Source organism: Pseudophryne corroboree, chromosome 2 (genome assembly GCF_028390025.1).
Source record: "Pseudophryne corroboree isolate aPseCor3 chromosome 2, aPseCor3.hap2, whole genome shotgun sequence".
Classification (NCBI taxonomy): Eukaryota; Metazoa; Chordata; class Amphibia; order Anura; family Myobatrachidae; genus Pseudophryne; species Pseudophryne corroboree.
Window position 1 is genome coordinate 39,127,971 of NC_086445.1, and position 17,606 is coordinate 39,145,576.

At 48.5% G+C, this 17,606-nt stretch overlaps 1 protein-coding gene across 5 annotated transcripts in view; it reads left to right on the forward strand.

Moving 5' to 3' along the window:
• The window catches only part of FAM168A (family with sequence similarity 168 member A), a 209,116-nt gene that overhangs the window by 176,656 nt on the left and 14,854 nt on the right, over positions 1-17,606 (forward strand). For 3 of the 5 annotated variants that reach the window (XM_063951189.1, XM_063951190.1, XM_063951191.1), the window contains 2 exons: positions 545-661; positions 8,192-8,272. In XM_063951189.1, coding sequence (XP_063807259.1) covers positions 545-661; positions 8,192-8,272 — 198 coding nt within the window. The remainder of the gene's footprint in view (positions 1-544; positions 662-8,191; positions 8,273-17,606) is intronic. The other 2 variants (XM_063951192.1, XM_063951193.1) reach the window with 1 other exon arrangement.

Here is a 17,606-nt window from a genome sequence, read left to right on the forward strand (position 1 = left end):
CTCCCGTAGCCTAACCGTCCTCATAGGGCCTAACCCTGCCCTTAGTGCCTAACCCTAACCTCCCCTAATGCCTAAACTTCCCCCTAGTACCTAACCCCCCCCCCCCCCCCCCCCCCTTCCCCCAGTGCCTAACTCTGAAGCTGTATACACACTGTAAGATTATCTGTCCAATCTTTCTGGTTAGAAGGAAAATCTGGTAATGACTGGGAGTAAAAGACCATTTGCTCCCAAACACTGGAAAACTGACAGAAATGGTCAGTCAGACAAATCTGTTAAATCTGTTTGATTTAACCAATTTTTCTGAAGAAACGTTTTTGTGATTGTCATTTGCTCCCGTACAGTACAGCCAGCCAGACTGGACAACTAACTCTTCCCCTCCTGTAGCCTAATCTTCCCCTAGTGCCTGGGTCAGTGGGTCGACAGCCAAAAGGTTGACAATGTATAAGTTGACGCCAAGTGGTCGACATGCACAAGATCGGCCTGGTCAAAAGGTCGACATGAGTTTTTGATGTGTTTTTTTTTGGTGTCAAATTTTACCTTGCAGCACGTGAAACCCCATTTAGTGTATCGCTCCGCTCGTCATGCTTCGGGCAAGGTGCCTCCCTCCACTACTGCTGCGCTCCGCACAGGTTACCGTTCCCCATTCTAGTCAACTTGGATGGTAAAGTATGAAAGAGTTGAAAAAAATGTCCAAAAAGCTGTTATCGACCGTATGCTGTGTCGATCATTGTCACGTAGACCATTTAACTGTCGACCTTTTGACCATATCGACCTTTAAACTGTTGACCTATCATCCGGAGACATACCTTCCCGTAGCCTAACCTTCAACTCCCCCCCCCCCCTATCCCCCCTGTTGCCTAGCCCCTCCTCCTCCTCCGTGCAAATGCCGGCATTTCACATGTTCCGTGTCGGCATCGTACTGTAACTGTAGACATTAGGACTACTGGAACGTTCCATTCATTCATTTATTGGTCTCTGTTTTCTCCTAAGTATTGCTGGAATTCTCTTCATCTATGTTTAGGTAAGTACCCTTCTGTAGGGATGGTCAGGCAGTAGCCCCTGGAGAGACCTTCTGCTCCGTCACCCAAACAAATGTCAGATAAGAAAGTGACGTCAGTGTAGAAGTGGACAGCTGTAGTTACAGGTTGGAGTATTTAGCACATGGGGATACAGCCATTCACCAATCCCATGCATGGCACAAGAGGCAACTTAGACGCTCCGCCATTGGGTAACTATTCCTGGAATTTCATACTTCTTTCCTAAACGTTGCACCTTATTCACTAAGTAGCCCCATACAAAGTCACATATACTGTTCTGGGCATCTAGGGTTAATGTCTTTGTCACAAAGGAACTGGAAGAAAGTTGCGGATTAAGCACAACGCTGCGTGGTGTGAAGCATGGCGCCGGTCACTAGTATCGGCTATCAGGCTATAACCTAGGAGATGCAGGGGTGTACCAGTCTGAGCAGGGGGCGCTGTGCCTTGGGGTGGGTGTTTAATCGTCCAGGCTCATCGCCCGTGTGGCTCTTAAGGATGTAATACGGGGGGAAGGAGTAAATTGGTTTTAATTACCGTTGCTGTCTATTTCTGGGAGTCACTGTATGGGGAGATTCAAAAGTCGCAGTACACCCTTTTGTTTCAAAAACTGTGCTGGAAATGGGAAAACTGACTTAGATTCAAGATGGCCGATTTCAAGATGGCGTCCATGTTTGTTACATACCCTAAAAGATAGCCCACCTCACCCATACATTACTGGAGTATTCAGTTTTCCCATTTCCTGCACAGTTTTTGAAACAAAAGGGGGTGTACTGCGACTCTTGAATCACCCTGTACTTGAGAGAAAGATGTCGCATAATGAGTCCTGTTTTAGTATAAGGGGTGAATTCAGTTTGGAGTGATGGCCTCTCAGCACCTGACAATAGCACCCTGCATTGTGCGTACATACATTGTGTATTTTGTTTTTGCAGCCCCACACGGAAGCGCAGTAAAATACGCAGATTAAGCCAACCGGACGTGCGCACATCACGCAGCAACAAGTGATTTTTCATCGCTGCAAATTGAATGGACCTCTGGGTGTTTGATGTGATGGAGGCACAGAGGTCCTCTGTAAGTCTAATGCAGTGACGCAGGAGGGGGGATATCTGAGGGGCACAGCGGTGTTATGTCAGAGCTGCAACGTACCCGACAGGGAGAGTAATCAATCACAGCCAGGACGATTCTTTGCTTTTACATGGAAACGGGTCCCAGGCTTTTGCTGAGGAATGCTGATTACTGATGGCTTACACCCGCAGCTACGGCTGTGGACGGACGCGGGAGATCATTAGCACACGTGCGTCATACATGATATGGGGAGATGTATCTGTTCGCTACACTTCCCCCTGAGCCGCCTGCAGTGTCAGATACCTGCTAATCAGCCCTCCGGCCTTGTGTCATTGTGCAGTTATATGGACAAGGGTCCTCTCACCTTTACCCTTTATTCTGCTGTCTCTGTAATGTGCGGATAAAAAGCAGAACGTCCCTTATTGCTGGTCTGCAGCTGCCTCGGCAACTCATGGCTTTCTAGCTGTGGAACTACAAGTCCCAGTATGTACCACCAGTCCTGGCGTTCTCTCTGTGAAAGAAGTGGGCAATACTGTGCTGTATATGAGTGGGCCGACACATTATTACTTTTATTATCCACTTTCAGTAGCACATACAGTAGGCGGTCATTCCGAGTTGATCACAGCCAGCAACTTTTTGCTGCTGCTGCGATCAACTAGTCCACGCCTATGGGGGAGTGTATGTTAGCTTAGCAGGGCTGCGATCGCTTGTGCAGTCCTGCTAAGCTAAAAAAATTTCAAGCAGAACAAGACCAGCCCTATACCTACTTACCCTGTGCGATGGATCCAGCGATGCTGGAGCCGGCTCTGATGTCCGACATCCGCCCTCCGTTCTCCTGGACACGCCTGCGTTTTCCTTACCACTCCCCGAAAACGGCAGCCAACGGTCCGGATCCGCCCAGGAACGCCGCCTTCTTGTCAATCTTCTTGCGGTCGGCTCTGCGACCGCTTCCATCGTAGGACACGACGTAACCCGGCGACCCTGGTCGCCGGGCTACGTCGCACCGCGCATTGCGGCTGCCTCGCATGCGCATTGCAGACCCGTTCGTACCGCAGCGATAAACCGCTGCGTGCGAACGGGTCGGAATGACCCCCATAAACCGCACAGGTGGGTAACATTATGTGATGAAGGAACGGCCTTAAACTACCAGGTTAACATACATTTACACACTTGAGACGTGGGATGGATGTTTTCAGAGATATGGCAGCATTCTGTGATCAACGTCAGCATTAAATTTCAGAAATCAGAGCAAATGTAGGACAGTTATGACTATATTCCTCTGCAGATGATAGAAATGACAGATATGGGATCTATTACCTTTATCTGCAGAGTCCTGAAACCTGAGAGGTGGAAGAAAATAATGGCTGCAGTTCCAGGTATACATGTGTGATCATCACGTGTCTCCTCGTACAGCTAATGTGAGGAGCGCTGCTACACAACGCACAGATCAGGAACACCATAGGCAGCGTACGGAAAAGCAGGACCTATAATGTAACCTATTTTGGAGATGTCACGGGGCCAGTCACACCTTTCTCATGGCCGGAATAAATATCTCATGTTGATGTACGTGTGAGTTGGGTTCTCCGAGTATAGTGAGACGCGTCTCTCACGGAGAGATGGGGAAGCGCACGGAGGACAACATTCTCTTTCTAATCCTCTTCCGTCTTACTGCCGGCTGAATAATTTACGGCGCGGTGTTACATTAATGATGTCTCTGTGCGATCCTGTTACTATCAGTACACACGGATGTACGCCAGGGAAGGGATTGTAGCGGTACTGGCATAAAGTGGCGGACCTGTGACCAGCAAAAGAGACACAGACGCTCACCCCCCACCCCTCTTCTTCCATAATTGTAACGTGGAGCCAGCAGAGCTGCTTAGAACTACAGCTGCATGAAGTGTCAGCTCACTGGCCGAACTCATTCCGGTACCTGCAGTGATATAAGGCAGTAGTCCCCGTGTTTCCGTCAGTGTGACCCTAAACTGACAGCGTAATCCCCTGCATTACTATTGGCCATGTACGTAAGTGCAGCTAGAGGATAATCACTAACCGCTCGTGTCCGGTCATCTTATGCCCACGCTAACAGGCCCTAGATTATACAGGTGGCTCTTGGCCAGAAGCAGTGGCACTGCCGCTTGGCTCCCGGCCTGGGCAGAGGAGGAGGTGGGTACCCGTCATGCCACTTCTGGTTCCTCCTTACAGGACTGTGTGTAGAACACAGCATGCTGGCTCCTTTGCACGTCATTGTGTCAGAGTGAGAGTTGTAGGTGGCACAGATATGAAAGGAGACACAGATAAACTCTACACCCGACTGATCTATCTTTATCCTGCAAATCTCGCTCAGCCAGGTCCTGTAATCCTGAGTTACAATTTTTATAATGGTGTTTTTTATATTACTCTATTGCAATGGGGGGAAAGCGATGTCTCTCACTCTGGCAGTAGCGCAGATTTATAATAACCGTAAAATAGTAAAAGTGCTGTGCTCGTGTTTCTGTTGCACCATCTGTTCCTCGCACCAGGATTTCAGCGGCACATTGCACTGCCAGCCTCCTAATGACACGGTGGTCGGCCTCCTAATGATACGGCGGCCCGTAAAGAGCGGTGTCACATTGGCGCTTTAGGCGTTGGCGGTTTTCAGCATTTAGTTTGTGCATATAAGGATAATCTAATTTTAACAACTTTAAAGCTGCGTTTTCCATTTGGCCCAGAGCAATCGGCGACTCCCGCTGGCTCGAGATGCCTTGAGTTTGACGTGGGCCAATCCCATTGCCCGAATGTTCACAGAAGCACAAATGATTTCAGGAGAAGAGGATTTTGTCACAGGCGGAAAGGGCAGTGTGTGATATGAGGAGGAAGGGAATGGCAGTCATTGAAAAGCCACAGGCCTACAGGGAAAATGAGCACACGTGTGTGACCGCAATCCGTGCGCAGAGAACCTTTCACCCCTGTCCGTCCCCCATTGTTGGTGTGTTGCAAATAACGCGGCTGTATAAAGAGCAATGTGCAGAAGTCTATTGAGCTGCGGAACGTAATGGGCAAGTCTGCATCCACTTTCACTTAGCAGGAACGTCCTAGCGGTCCGGGGTAATCTGCGCTGGGCTCTCTGTAATAAGTGAAGTGACTTGGAGCTCTTTATACTGTGTAAAGTAATATTGATCTCGCAGACGCCAGCCGGATTCAGTGACCTGTAAGTGCTCAGAAAGGCAGCTTGTGTATAATGAAGATCTTATCTGAGCCGCACCGGGCCCTAGGCTGCTATTTAGCCATTGCCGAGTAATAACCTCTCTCTCCCGTAGCTTATAGCGCTGGCAGCGGCTGGTCATGCCATCTGTGCCACATGACACCAGCACATAGGACGGATGTGGTTTCTCGTGTAAGCTTTTCATTACAGGTCACCTGAAGAACATTTCATTATATACGTGCCGCCGCGTCGTCATGACGCTGTCACTCTGCACAATGTTGTGTTGGAAATTACTTTTTATTCATAATGCAGGTGTCAGGGCTGACCTTTTGGGGAGCAGAAATGAATATACAGGGTGATTCAAAAGTCGCAGTACCCTTTTTGTTTCAAAAACTGTACAGGAAATGGGAAAACTGAATACTCCAGTAACGAATGGGTGAGGTGGGCTATCTTTTAGGGTTTGTACTGAACATGAGCGCCATCTTGAAATCGGCCATCTTGAATCTAAGTCAGTTTTCCCATTTCCTGCACAGTTTTTTAAACAAAAGGGTGTACTGCGACTTTTGAGTCACCCTGTAGAAGGTGTGACACAGTACATATTGTCTCCTATCTATTTTCTGCTATATCATGTTCTGCAGCAGCCGCGTTCCCAGTTCCGGTGTGTTCCGTAGGTTTTACCCACCGCAGAGCCTGAAATTTGAGTCGTTTAAAACTAATCGAACCCAATCATTAAACATCCGGATGTAGCCTGTGATAATTATTTATTCCTAAAATATTCCTTATGAAACTGCCTATAGATGTCACAATGTTAGGAAGAATAATTATTGTAGTTTAATTGAATAAATCTTGTTTTGGAAGGGGCTGTACACCTACACAACCGGCTAAATAGGGTCTGCCTGAAATGTGACGCGTGCACAGATAAAATATCTGCATTATATTCCTTCAACCTGCACAACGGCGCTGCAAGCCGGATTCATCATCTCCGATATTTAGTGTGCTTTTCATGCCCAGGACCCGGCCTGCCCGGGTGCCGACCCCTGTGTCATTGGACTGATTGACAGGCTGCGGCTGTTTGGTTGCAGGGAATGGGCGGGGACAGCCAGCGTCCCTGAAATCGGGGGTGCGCCACTGTCTGCGTCTTCCAACACAGCTGAGACGGCCATTGTAAGTAGCTTTCTGTGCCCCATATACGTTAATTCCCCCGTTCTGCCAACATCCGGGAAATCCAACATTTTAAGCAAAATTTGTTCGAGTTCGGTGATTTGGTGATCTTCAACCTGCAAAATCTGCCCAATTCCCATATGAACTCCTCATTACCGCCTCCTATTGGAGAAAGATGGTGGTACCTGACCCGCCGGCCCAGCTGCTTGGTGTTTGTTGCTGCAGTCCTGTCCTTCCATCTTCCATAAAATGACTGATTAAACCTCCGTCCTCTGGGCCTAATTCAGACCTATCACATACCCTCCAACTGTACCTTTTTAATAGGTACAGTACCTTTTTTTCATGGTCTGTACCGATTTTTGCCTCTCCAAACTTCCATTGAAAGTATAGGAAAAGGGGCGTGACCACGCCCCCTTTACACACGGCCACGCCCCTTTTTCGGATTTGTACTGATTTTTCTGTGTAAAATGTTGGAGGGTATGCTATCGCTGTTGTGCGAATTCGCAAGGCAGACAGTTACGTGTGTACGGATCGTAGTGCGCACGCATGAGGCCAAACTGCTAAAGAAATCTGCGGGTTTTTTTTATCGCTAGGCGAGTGCAGGCTGATTGACAGGAAGAGGATGTTTGTGGGTGGTAACTGCCCGTTTTCTGGGAGTGTCAGGAAAAACACAGGCGTTCCGAAGCGTTTTCAGGGCGGGTGTGTGTCGTCAGCTCCGGCCCCGATCAGCCTGTGTGTATCGCACTGTAGGAGTAAGTCCTGGGCTGCGCACAGACTGGAAAAATCATTAGATGGTGAGTGAGTTGCAAACGGATTTGCAGATGACCGGTGTTCCTAGAGATTTTCGCACGGCGTCTGCAGACTTGCACGGGGTGGATTTTCACTCTGTTTGGGCGGTGACTATCCGATCGCAGACCTCTGCAACTTCATAGAGGAGCCCTGTGGGCCTAATTCATACCTGATCGCTAGCAGGGGGAGTGGATTTTAGCTGTGCAAGTGTGCGAACGCCTGCGTAGCCAGGACCGGAATTGACGTCAGGAACCCCCCTGCTAACACACGGACACGCCTGCGTTTTTCCAGACACTCCCTGAAAACGCTCAGTTGACACCCACAAACGCTCTCTTCCTGTCCATCTTGCGATCGCCCGTGCGAATGGATCCTTTGCACAAACCCATCGCTGAGCGGGCGATCCGCTTTGTACCCGCGTGACACACCTGCGCATTGCTGTGCACATGCACGCGCAGTTTGTGCCTGATCGCCCGCTGCCCGACAATGCACAGCAGCGATACGGTTTGAATGACCCCCTATGTCCTTACTTATGTAACTGACATTTATCGTGTATATGATGCGGTCTGACCCCTTGCTTTGTGCGTTTGCCCCGTATTCCTCCAGGCACCTATTTTGTACTGTTTATGCTGCGTTTTGCTTTCCGTTGTATGTGCGTCCTGGAGGCCTGTAATAAATATCTCGCGGGCGCAGGCAGCAGAGGTTGGGAGAGTAAGTGAATGTAATGAAAAGCACTTGAGATAGAGATCAGGCTCTTGTTAGCGTGCGCAGAGCATCAGATAGGGTGCGGGCAGGCTCGTGGCGTTTAATATTATCTGTCATCGCCGGTTACACGTCGCAGGCAATTAAATATTCTGCTATACAGAACATTTTTGGTGTTGATTGCTTTTCCCCTTATCTGCTGCTTTTTCCCTGGTAGTGTTTCTGATGCTGCATTCTCACCATCTTTTCCTTTCGCCCCCAGGTTACCCCGCCGGATACCCCGCAGCCGCTCCTACTTATAATCCCAACATGTATGCAGCCAGCAGCCAAGGCTATGCCCCAGGTAAGAGAACCTCCCGGAGCCCTGGAGGACAGGCACTTAAGCACCTAGCCTCCAGCGTTGCCGTGCTTTTATTTCCTTCAGTCTCCTTCATGTTTATTTCATGTCTATTGTTTGTGTGAGACTGCAGAAGCCGCACGCGTGGTGCTAGAGATTTGCTCGTTACCGGCCGTCTCAGAAGGGAGGACTGGAAGCCGACAAAGCGAGAGGGGATGCTGGGTTTTTAAGGATATATACCCTCAGCTGTTCCGCACGGTGTTGCGTCTTTAAATCCTAAACTAAAATTAGAATTTCGTTTCAATCTGTGATTGCCCGTCCGCATCGGCTGGCAGCAAATAATTCCAGTGCGCGAGACCTTTACATTTTCTTACATTTAATATTTCATGAAAGCCGTTTCCACATGACGGCACGTGAAGTAATTGAAGGAGGTTGCGTCTTCTTACATTGAGGCTGAGGTTTTCCACTCTGCTGCAGACACCATTATACATCAGCGTCCGCTGGTTTGCAAAGTGCGATACCCCCAAACCGTGACGCGTGTCCTCCTGCAGCTCTTATTCACTGATCATGACACGTAAAGTGGGCCTGTTTCATTGAATTAAAATCCTGGAACGAAAGGGTTGAGATTGCCTAAAGGATAAAAAAAAAAGGGGCAGACTAGATGGGCCAAGTGGTTCTTATCTGCCGTCACATTCTATGTTTAAAGTGTACTTCATATCCCGCTGACCCACCTGTTTATATAAAGACCAGGAGCTGGTACCATATGCAGTAAGAATATACCTTCACCTCTGCAATCTACCGGGATTTCTGGCTGGACTACCACAGCCCTGTACAACATCTCTGACTATGACATCATAGCGCCACCTACTGGCTTTATATGAGGACTAGGAATTTGAGCAATTTGAGGGATACCTTGGGGAGATGTAACCGGGGGATGGGGCAAAACTTAATTCGCTGTCTGAATCCACCCAGGAGGTCACTGAGATTCTCCAGTAAACGGCGAGTATTCGGCTGGACGTCCGTCGCTGCCTGCTGCTGAAACAGTACCAGTTTGCCGCAGTGGGAGGGTGGAGATGGATTCAGCTGGAATTGCGTCCAAATGTTAGCGCTCTTCGTTAAGTCGCCCATGGTGATCTATGGGGCTTGCAGGCCAGCTGGGCCACAAAAACGTTTTGGGTGCGATATCTGCAATAGCCCCCTATTAGTGTAGGCGGGGAGGTGGAGTATATGTAAGATGGGCACCATATCGGCTTTATCTGATCGCCTATCTGTATGTTTTGTTGCTGTAAAGCAAATAACACATTTAGTTGTCTTTTAGTTTAGTTACGGCTGGAAGAGACCTTTTCTGTTTTGTTATTATAACTTCGGTGATGGCGGAGTACATAGGAGAGAGTACATTATGTCTGTGCGCTAGTTACCCTGCAGTGACAGCGCTGAGCAGCTGGCTGTACGTCACAGTCGTGTTTCTGCTGTTCCACATCTATTCAGCGTTATTTATATTCTACTGCAGGAGTTATGGATGGACCGGTTCTGCGTGTGCAGTTTCGCTGCTGGTGTGGCGTTCAGCCTGGTGGGGGTGGTGGGGGTGTCAGAGTGTTATACTTGCACTTTAGGATTCTGGATGTCTGCTGTATTGTATACTTAGGTGATATCCATTCCATTGTGCTGGGCAGGGCCCTCCCACGTTTCCCACCCTGCGCTATCCTTGTCTCCAGTGTGCCCCCTACTCACTCGGCAGCTCTGACCCCCCCCCCCCTCCCCCCCTCATTTACTGTCTTATCTGATTATATTGTTTGTGTGTTTTATCGTCATTTTACCTGTACCGCCCTACATGCATTTTGCGGTGCCATATAAATATATGTAATGATAATAACATTCAGCATGACATATTTAATATTTCTCTAAATTTACTTATATTTATCTTCAGGGTCCATAGAGATCCACAGGGGTACCTTGGGGTATAGGTGGTGGGAAAATATTTTTGCTGGGGACTCAAGCTTATCAGGATAACTTGAAGCAGGACTCCTGCCTGAAATCCCCCTGTCGAGAACTCTGAAACACACTGTCGCTGCCTTCTGTCATAAATTGTCTGTATACCTTAGGGTGTGTACAAACGGTGGGATCCTTGCTATGCCCGATTTTCACTTGCGATTTCCCTTGAACTCCCCGGAGCCCAGATAGCACAGATTTTGACTAACTTTTCTTGAGATATGGACTATGTGTGCTTACGATTTTGGCTTATGTGAGATGTCATTGACATGTGAGATGAACTAGATAGTACACCGATCTAACAAGGATTGACTTGCCTGCACAGTCTATCTTTTCTTGCGATGCCGACCTGGCGGGACCGCGCATCGGGATCGAATCGGGATCTACACTAACTTTTCTTGCGATTTTGCCTATATAGTTAAAATCTAAAGAAAACATCTCACCGTGTGTACACACCCTAACCTTGCTTTGCGACACCTGTAACCATGGAAACCATGAAACCCACACTTTGTTTCCGTGGTTACCGGTGTTGCTAAGGCGGGTTAGTAATTCACAACATATTCAGCCCTGTTTCAGGCATCACCACGTAAATTAGACTATGTCCTTTCTGAGTGGTTACCTTTTAAGAATTTTAAAATGTAGAAGGAAATATAATAAGATAGAGATATGATTGGTCATTATGTTAGAAGTGTATTTGAACGTACCTATAGAATCTGTACGCGCCAGCCATGGGGCAATTCCTCCGTACGGGAAGCCCCTAGATGTGGGTAAAAATATTATTGAAATTATGAAAGTGTTTTTCCAAAGTTTTATTCTCTAGAAAATCTGCGGCGGAGCTTGATAAGGAGCGCGTGTTGCGATACATTGTGAGTAATATTACACACCACCGCATGAGACTGTTCCCTGGAAATGTCAGCCCAGCAGGGTACGTGTTCCAGTAAATGTTCCACCGCGCCGTGCAGGCTGGGGAACCGGGAGCAGTGCGGGGGGTGAGAGGGGCACGCCAGGCATGGCAGTCCATTAGGTACCAGCACGTACACCTAAGTGGCACACCGTACTGCCAGTAATGACAGCTGGTCCCTCAGGGGGTGGTCCTCCAGTTACTAGGTAGCTGTAATGGGACCATGCTGAATTCAGCAAACTGTGCGAGAGCTCACTTGAGAAATGTGTGGTCCTGATCGATTTAGTTTCCATATTTACCAACGTTGTCTTCATGTACAGTAACACCCTAATAAGAGAGTCCTCTTATGTAATATGTCGTGACGGGCGCTTCTGCTGCTTCCTAGTGAATGTAATATTGTTTATCCCCACAAAATAGAGGGCGCTGGGTTTATTACGTGCATTGGTAATGCCGTTCTTTAACGACACGCGTGTAAATTTGCAGGCTGCTGTGTGTTAGACGTGACTGTCAGCACCGTGTGATAAGAGGCCCTGAATTATGGTAATACCTTTCTCTATCGTCCTAGTGGATGCTGGGGTTCCTGAAAGGACCATGGGGAATAGCGGCTCCGCAGGAGGCAGGGCACAAAAAGTAAAGCTTTAGGATCAGGTGGTGTGCACTGGCTCCTCCCCCTATGACCCTCCTCCAAGCCTCAGTTAGATTTTTGTGCCCGGCCGAGAAGGGTGCAATCTAGGTGGCTCTCCTAAAGAGCTGCTTAGAAAAGTTTAGCTTAGGTTTTTTATTTTACAGTGAGTCCTGCTGGCAACAGGATCACTGCAACGAGGGACTTAGGGGAGAAGAAGTGAACTCACCTGCGTGCAGGATGGATTGGCTTCTTTGGCTACTGGACATTAGCTCCAGAGGGACGATCACAGGTACAGCCTGGATGGTCACCGGAGCCTCGCCGCCGGCCCCCTTGCAGATGCTGAAACGAGAAGAGGTCCAGAATCGGCGGCAGAAGACTCCTCAGTCTTCTTAAGGTAGCGCACAGCACTGCAGCTGTGCGCCATTTCCTCTCAGCACACTTCACACGGCAGTCACTGAGGGTGCAGGGCGCTGGGAGGGGGGCGCCCTGGGAGGCAAATGAAAACCTTTTTTGGCTAAAAATACCTCACATATAGCCTCCGGGGGCTATATGGAGATATTTAACCCCTGCCAGAATCCATTAAAGAGCGGGAGACGAGCCCGCCGAAAAAGGGGCGGGGCCTATCTCCTCAGCACACAGCGCCATTTTCCCTCACAGAAAGGCTGGAGGGAAGGCTCCCAGGCTCTCCCCTGCACTGCACTACAGAAACAGGGTTAAAACAGAGAGGGGGGGCACTAATTTGGCGTTAGAAATATATAAAAGATGCTATAAGGGAAAACACTTATATAAGGTTGTCCCTATATAATTATAGCGTTTTTGGTGTGTGCTGGCAAACTCTCCCTCTGTCTCTCCAAAGGGCTAGTGGGTCCTGTCCTCTATCAGAGCATTCCCTGTGTGTGTGCTGTGTGTCGGTACGTGTGTGTCGACATGTATGAGGACGATGTTGGTGAGGAGGCGGAGCAATTGCCTGTAATGGTGATGTCACTCTCTAGGGAGTCGACACCGGAATGGATGGCTTATTTAGGGAATTACGTGATAATGTCAACACGCTGCAAGGTCGGTTGACGACATGAGACGGCCGACAAACAATTAGTACCGGTCCAGACGTCTCAGAAACACCGTCAGGGGTTTTAAAACGCCCGTTTACTTTAGTCGGTCGACACAGACACAGACACGGACACTGAATCCAGTGTCGACGGTGAATAAACAAACGTATTCCTTATTAGGGCCACACGTTAAGGGCAATGAAGGAGGTGTTACATATTTCTGATACTACAAGTACCACAAAAGAGGGTATTATGTGGGATCTGAAAAAACTACCGTAGTTTTTCCTGAATCAGATAAATTAAATGAAGTGTGTGATGATGCGTGGGTTCCCCCCGATAGAAAATTATGGGCGGTATACCCTTTCCCGCCAGAAGTTAGGGCGCGTTGGGAAACACCCCTTAGGGTGGATAAGGCGCTCACACGCTTATCAAAACAAGTGGCGGTACCGTCTATAGATAGGGCCGTCCTAAAGGAGCCAGCTGACAGGAGGCTGGAAAATATCATAAAAAGTATATACACACATACTGGTGTTATACTGCGACCAGCGATCGCCTCAGCCTGGATGTGCAGAGCTGGGGTGGCTTGGTCGGATTCCCTGACTAAAAATATTGATACCCTTGACAGGGACAGTATTTTATTGACTATAGAGCATTTAAAGGATGCATTTTCTATATATGCGAGATGCACAGAGGGATATTTGCACTCTGGCATCAAGAGTAAGTGCGATGTCCATATCTGCCAGAAGATGTTTATGGACACGACAGTGGTCAGGTGATGCAGATTCCAAACGGCACAAAGGTGTATTGCCGTATAAAGGAAGAGGAGTTATTTGGGGTCGGTCCATCGGACCTGGTGGCCACGGCAACTGCTGGAAAATCCACCGTTTTTACCCTAAGTCACATCTCTGCAGAAAAAGACACCGTCTGTTCAGCCTCAGTCCTTTCGTCCCTATAAGAGTCATATCTGCCCAGGGATAGAGGAAAGGGAAGAAGACTGCAGCAGGCAGCCCATTCCCAGGAACAGAAGCGTTCCACCGCTTCTGCCAAGCTCTCAGCATGACGCTGGGACCGTACAGGACCCCTGGATCCTACATGTAGTATCCCAGGGGTACAGATTGGAATGTCGAGACGTTTCCCCTTCGCAGGCTCCTGAAGTCTGGTTTACCAAGGTCTCCCTCCGACAAGGAGGCAGTATGGGAAACAATTCACAAGCTGTATTCCCAGCAGGTGATAATCAAATTACCCCTCCTACAACAAGAAAAGGGGTATTATTCCACATTATATTGTGGTACTGAAGCCAGAAGGCTAGGTGAGACCTATTCTAAATCTAAAAAAATTTGAACACTTACAAAGGTTCAAATCAAGATGGAGTCACTCAGAGCAGTGATAACGAACCAGGAAGAAGGGGACTATATAGTGTCCCGAGACATCAGGGATGCTTACCTCCATGTCCAAAATTTGCCCTTCTCACTAAGGGTACCTCAGGTTCGTGGTACAGAACTGTCACTATCCGTTTCAGACGCTGCCGTTTGGATTGTCCACTGCACCCCGGGTCTTTACCAAGGTAATGGCCGAAATGATGATTCTTCTTCGAAGAAAAGGCGTCTTAATTATCCCTTACTTGGACGATCTCCTGATAAGGGCAAAGTCCAGGGAACAGTTGGAGGTCGGAGTAGCACTATCTCGGATACTGCTACAACAGCACGGGTGGATTCTAAATATTCCAAAATCGCAGCTGATCCCGACGACAAGTCTGCTGTGCCTAGGGATGATTCTGGACACAGTCCAGAAAAAGGTGTTTCTCCCGGAAGAGAAAGCCAGGGAGTTATCCGAGCTAGTCAGGAACCTCCTAAAATCAGTGCATCATTGCACAAGGGTCCTGGTAAAGATGGTGACTTCCTACGAAGCAATTCCATTCGGCAGATTTCACGCAAGAATTTTTCAGTGGGATCTGCTGGACAAATGGTCCGGATCGCATCTTCAGATGCATCAGCGGATAACCCTATATCCAAGGACAAGGGTGTCTCTCCTGTGGTGGTTACAGAGTGCTCATCTTCTAGAGGGCCGCAGATTCGGCATTTAGGATTGGATGCTGGTGACCACGGAGGCCAGCCCGAGAGGCTGGGGAGCAGTCACACAAGGAAAAAATTTCCAGGGAGTGTGATCAAGTCTGGAGACTTTTCTCCACATAAATATACTGGAGCTAAGGGTAAATTTATAATACTCTAAGCTTAGCAAGACCTCTGCTTCAAGGTCAGCCGGTATTGATCCAGTGGGAAAAACATCACGGCAGTCGCCCACGTAAATAGACAGGGCGGCACAAGAAGCAGGAGGGCAATGGCAAAAACTGCAAGGACTTTTCGCTGGGCGGAAAATCATGTGATAGCACTGTCAGCAGTGTTTCATTCCGGGAATGGAAACTGGGAAGCAGACTTCCTCAGCAGGCACGACCTCCACCCGGCAGAATGGAAACTTCATCGGGAAGTTTTCCACATGATTGTAAACCGTTGGGAAATACCAAAGGTGGACATGATGGCGTCCCGTCTGAACAAAAAACGGGACAGGTATTGCGCCAGGTTAAGAGACCCTCAGGCAATAGCTGTGGACGTTCTGGTAACACCATGGATGTACCAGTCGGTGTATGTGTTCCATCCTCTGCTTCTCATACCTAAGGTACTGAGACTTATAAGACGTAGAGGAGTAAGAACTATACTCATGGCTCCGGATTGGCCAAGAAGGATTTGGTACCCGGAACTTCAAGAGATGCTCACAGAGGACTTGTGGCCTCTGCCGCTAAGAAGGGACTTGTTTCAGCAAGTACCATGTCTGTTCCAAGACTTACCGCAGCTGCGTTTGACGGCATGGCGGTGGAACGCCGGATCCTAAGGGAAAAAGGCATTCCGGAAGAGGTCATTCCTACCCTGGTCAAAGCCAGAAAGGAGGTGACCGCACAACATTATCACCACATGTGGCAAAAATATGTTGCGTGGTGTGAGGCCAGAAAGGCCCCACGAAGAAATTTCAACTCGGTCGATTCCTGCATTTCCTGCAAACGGGAGTGTCTATGGGCCTCAAATTGGGGTCCATTAAGGTTCAAATTTCGGCCCTGTCGATTTTCTTCCAGAAAGAAGTGGCTTCAGTTCCTGAAGTCCAGAAGTTTGTCAAGGGAGTATTGCATATACAACCCCCTTTTGTGCCTCCAGTGGCACTGTGGGATCTCAACGTAGTTCTGGGATTCTTCAAATCACATTGGTTTAAAACCAGTCAAATCTGTGGATTTGAAGCATCTCACATGAAAAGTGACCATGCTCTTGGCCCTGGCCTGGACCAGGCGAGTGTCAAATTGGTGGTTTTTTTCTCAAAAAAGCCCATATCTGGTTGTCCATTTGGACAGGGCAGAGCTGCGGACTCGTCCCCAGTTCTCTCCCTAAGGTGGTGTCAGTGTTTCACCTGAACCAGCTTATTTTGGTGCCTTGCGCCTACTAGGGACTTGGAGGACTCCAGGTTGCTAGATGTTGTCAGGGCCCTGTAAATATAGGTTCCAGGACGGCTGGAGTCAGGAAAACTGACTTGCTGTTATCCTGTATGCACCCAACAAACTGGGTGCTCTTGCTTCTAAGCAGACTATTGCTAGTTGGATGTGTAATACAATTCAGCTTGCACATTCTGTGGCAGGCCTGCCACAGCCAAAATATGTAAATGCCCATTCCACAAGGAAGGTGGGCTTATCTTGGGCGGCTGCCCGAGGGGTCTCGGCTTTACAACTTTGCCGAGCGGCTATTTAGTCAGGGGCAAACACGTTGGTAAAATCCTACAAATTTGATACCCTGGCTAAGGAGGACCTGGAGTTCTCTCATTCGGTGCTGCAGAGTCATCCGCACTCTCCCGCCCGTTTGGGAGCTTTGGTATTATCCCCATGGTCCTTTCAGGAACCCCAGCATCCACTAGGACGATAGAGAAAATAAGAATTTACTTACCGATAATTCTATTTCTCGGAGTCCGTAGTGGATGCTGGGCGCCCATCCCAAGTGCGGATTATCTGCAATACTTGTACATAGTTACAAAAATCGGGTTATTATTGTTGTGAGCCATCTTTTCAGAGGCTCCGCTGTTATCATACTGTTAACTGGGTTCAGATCACAGGTTGTACAGTGTGATTGGTGTGGCTGGTATGAGTCTTACCCGGGATTCAAAATCCTTCCTTATTGTGTACGCTCGTCCGGGCACAGTATCCTAACTGAGGCTTGGAGGAGGGTCATAGGGGGAGGAGCCAGTGCACACCACCTGATCCTAAAGCTTTACTTTTTGTGCCCTGTCTCCTGCGGAGCCGCTATTCCCCATGGTCCTTTCAGGAACCCCAGCATCCACTACGGACTCCGAGAAATAGAATTATCGGTAAGTAAATTCTTATTTTTACACAAGTGTTTATGGGTGTGGGAGGGATCATTACATGGACGATCGGAGAGAACAGGTTATATCAGCCAACCATTAATATGGCTTCATTGGCCTGATCAGCACTGCAGGAGACCTGGGATTATTAGCTCACACCTGGTGCATCCAGGTATTATACAGATATGAGCCCCGTCACATGCCTCCACGCCCGACCAATTTACCAGATGTACATTTTATAGAGCCATGGAACCACAACCAGGCTTATGTATGGCAAAGCATTGTGTTACATTACAGAGAAGATTGACCGCTGCGCTGAAAAACATCAGACGTAGGGGGGCCTTGGAGAGAGGTAAAGTACTGACCATTCAGTGCCTGTCAGCCAATCAG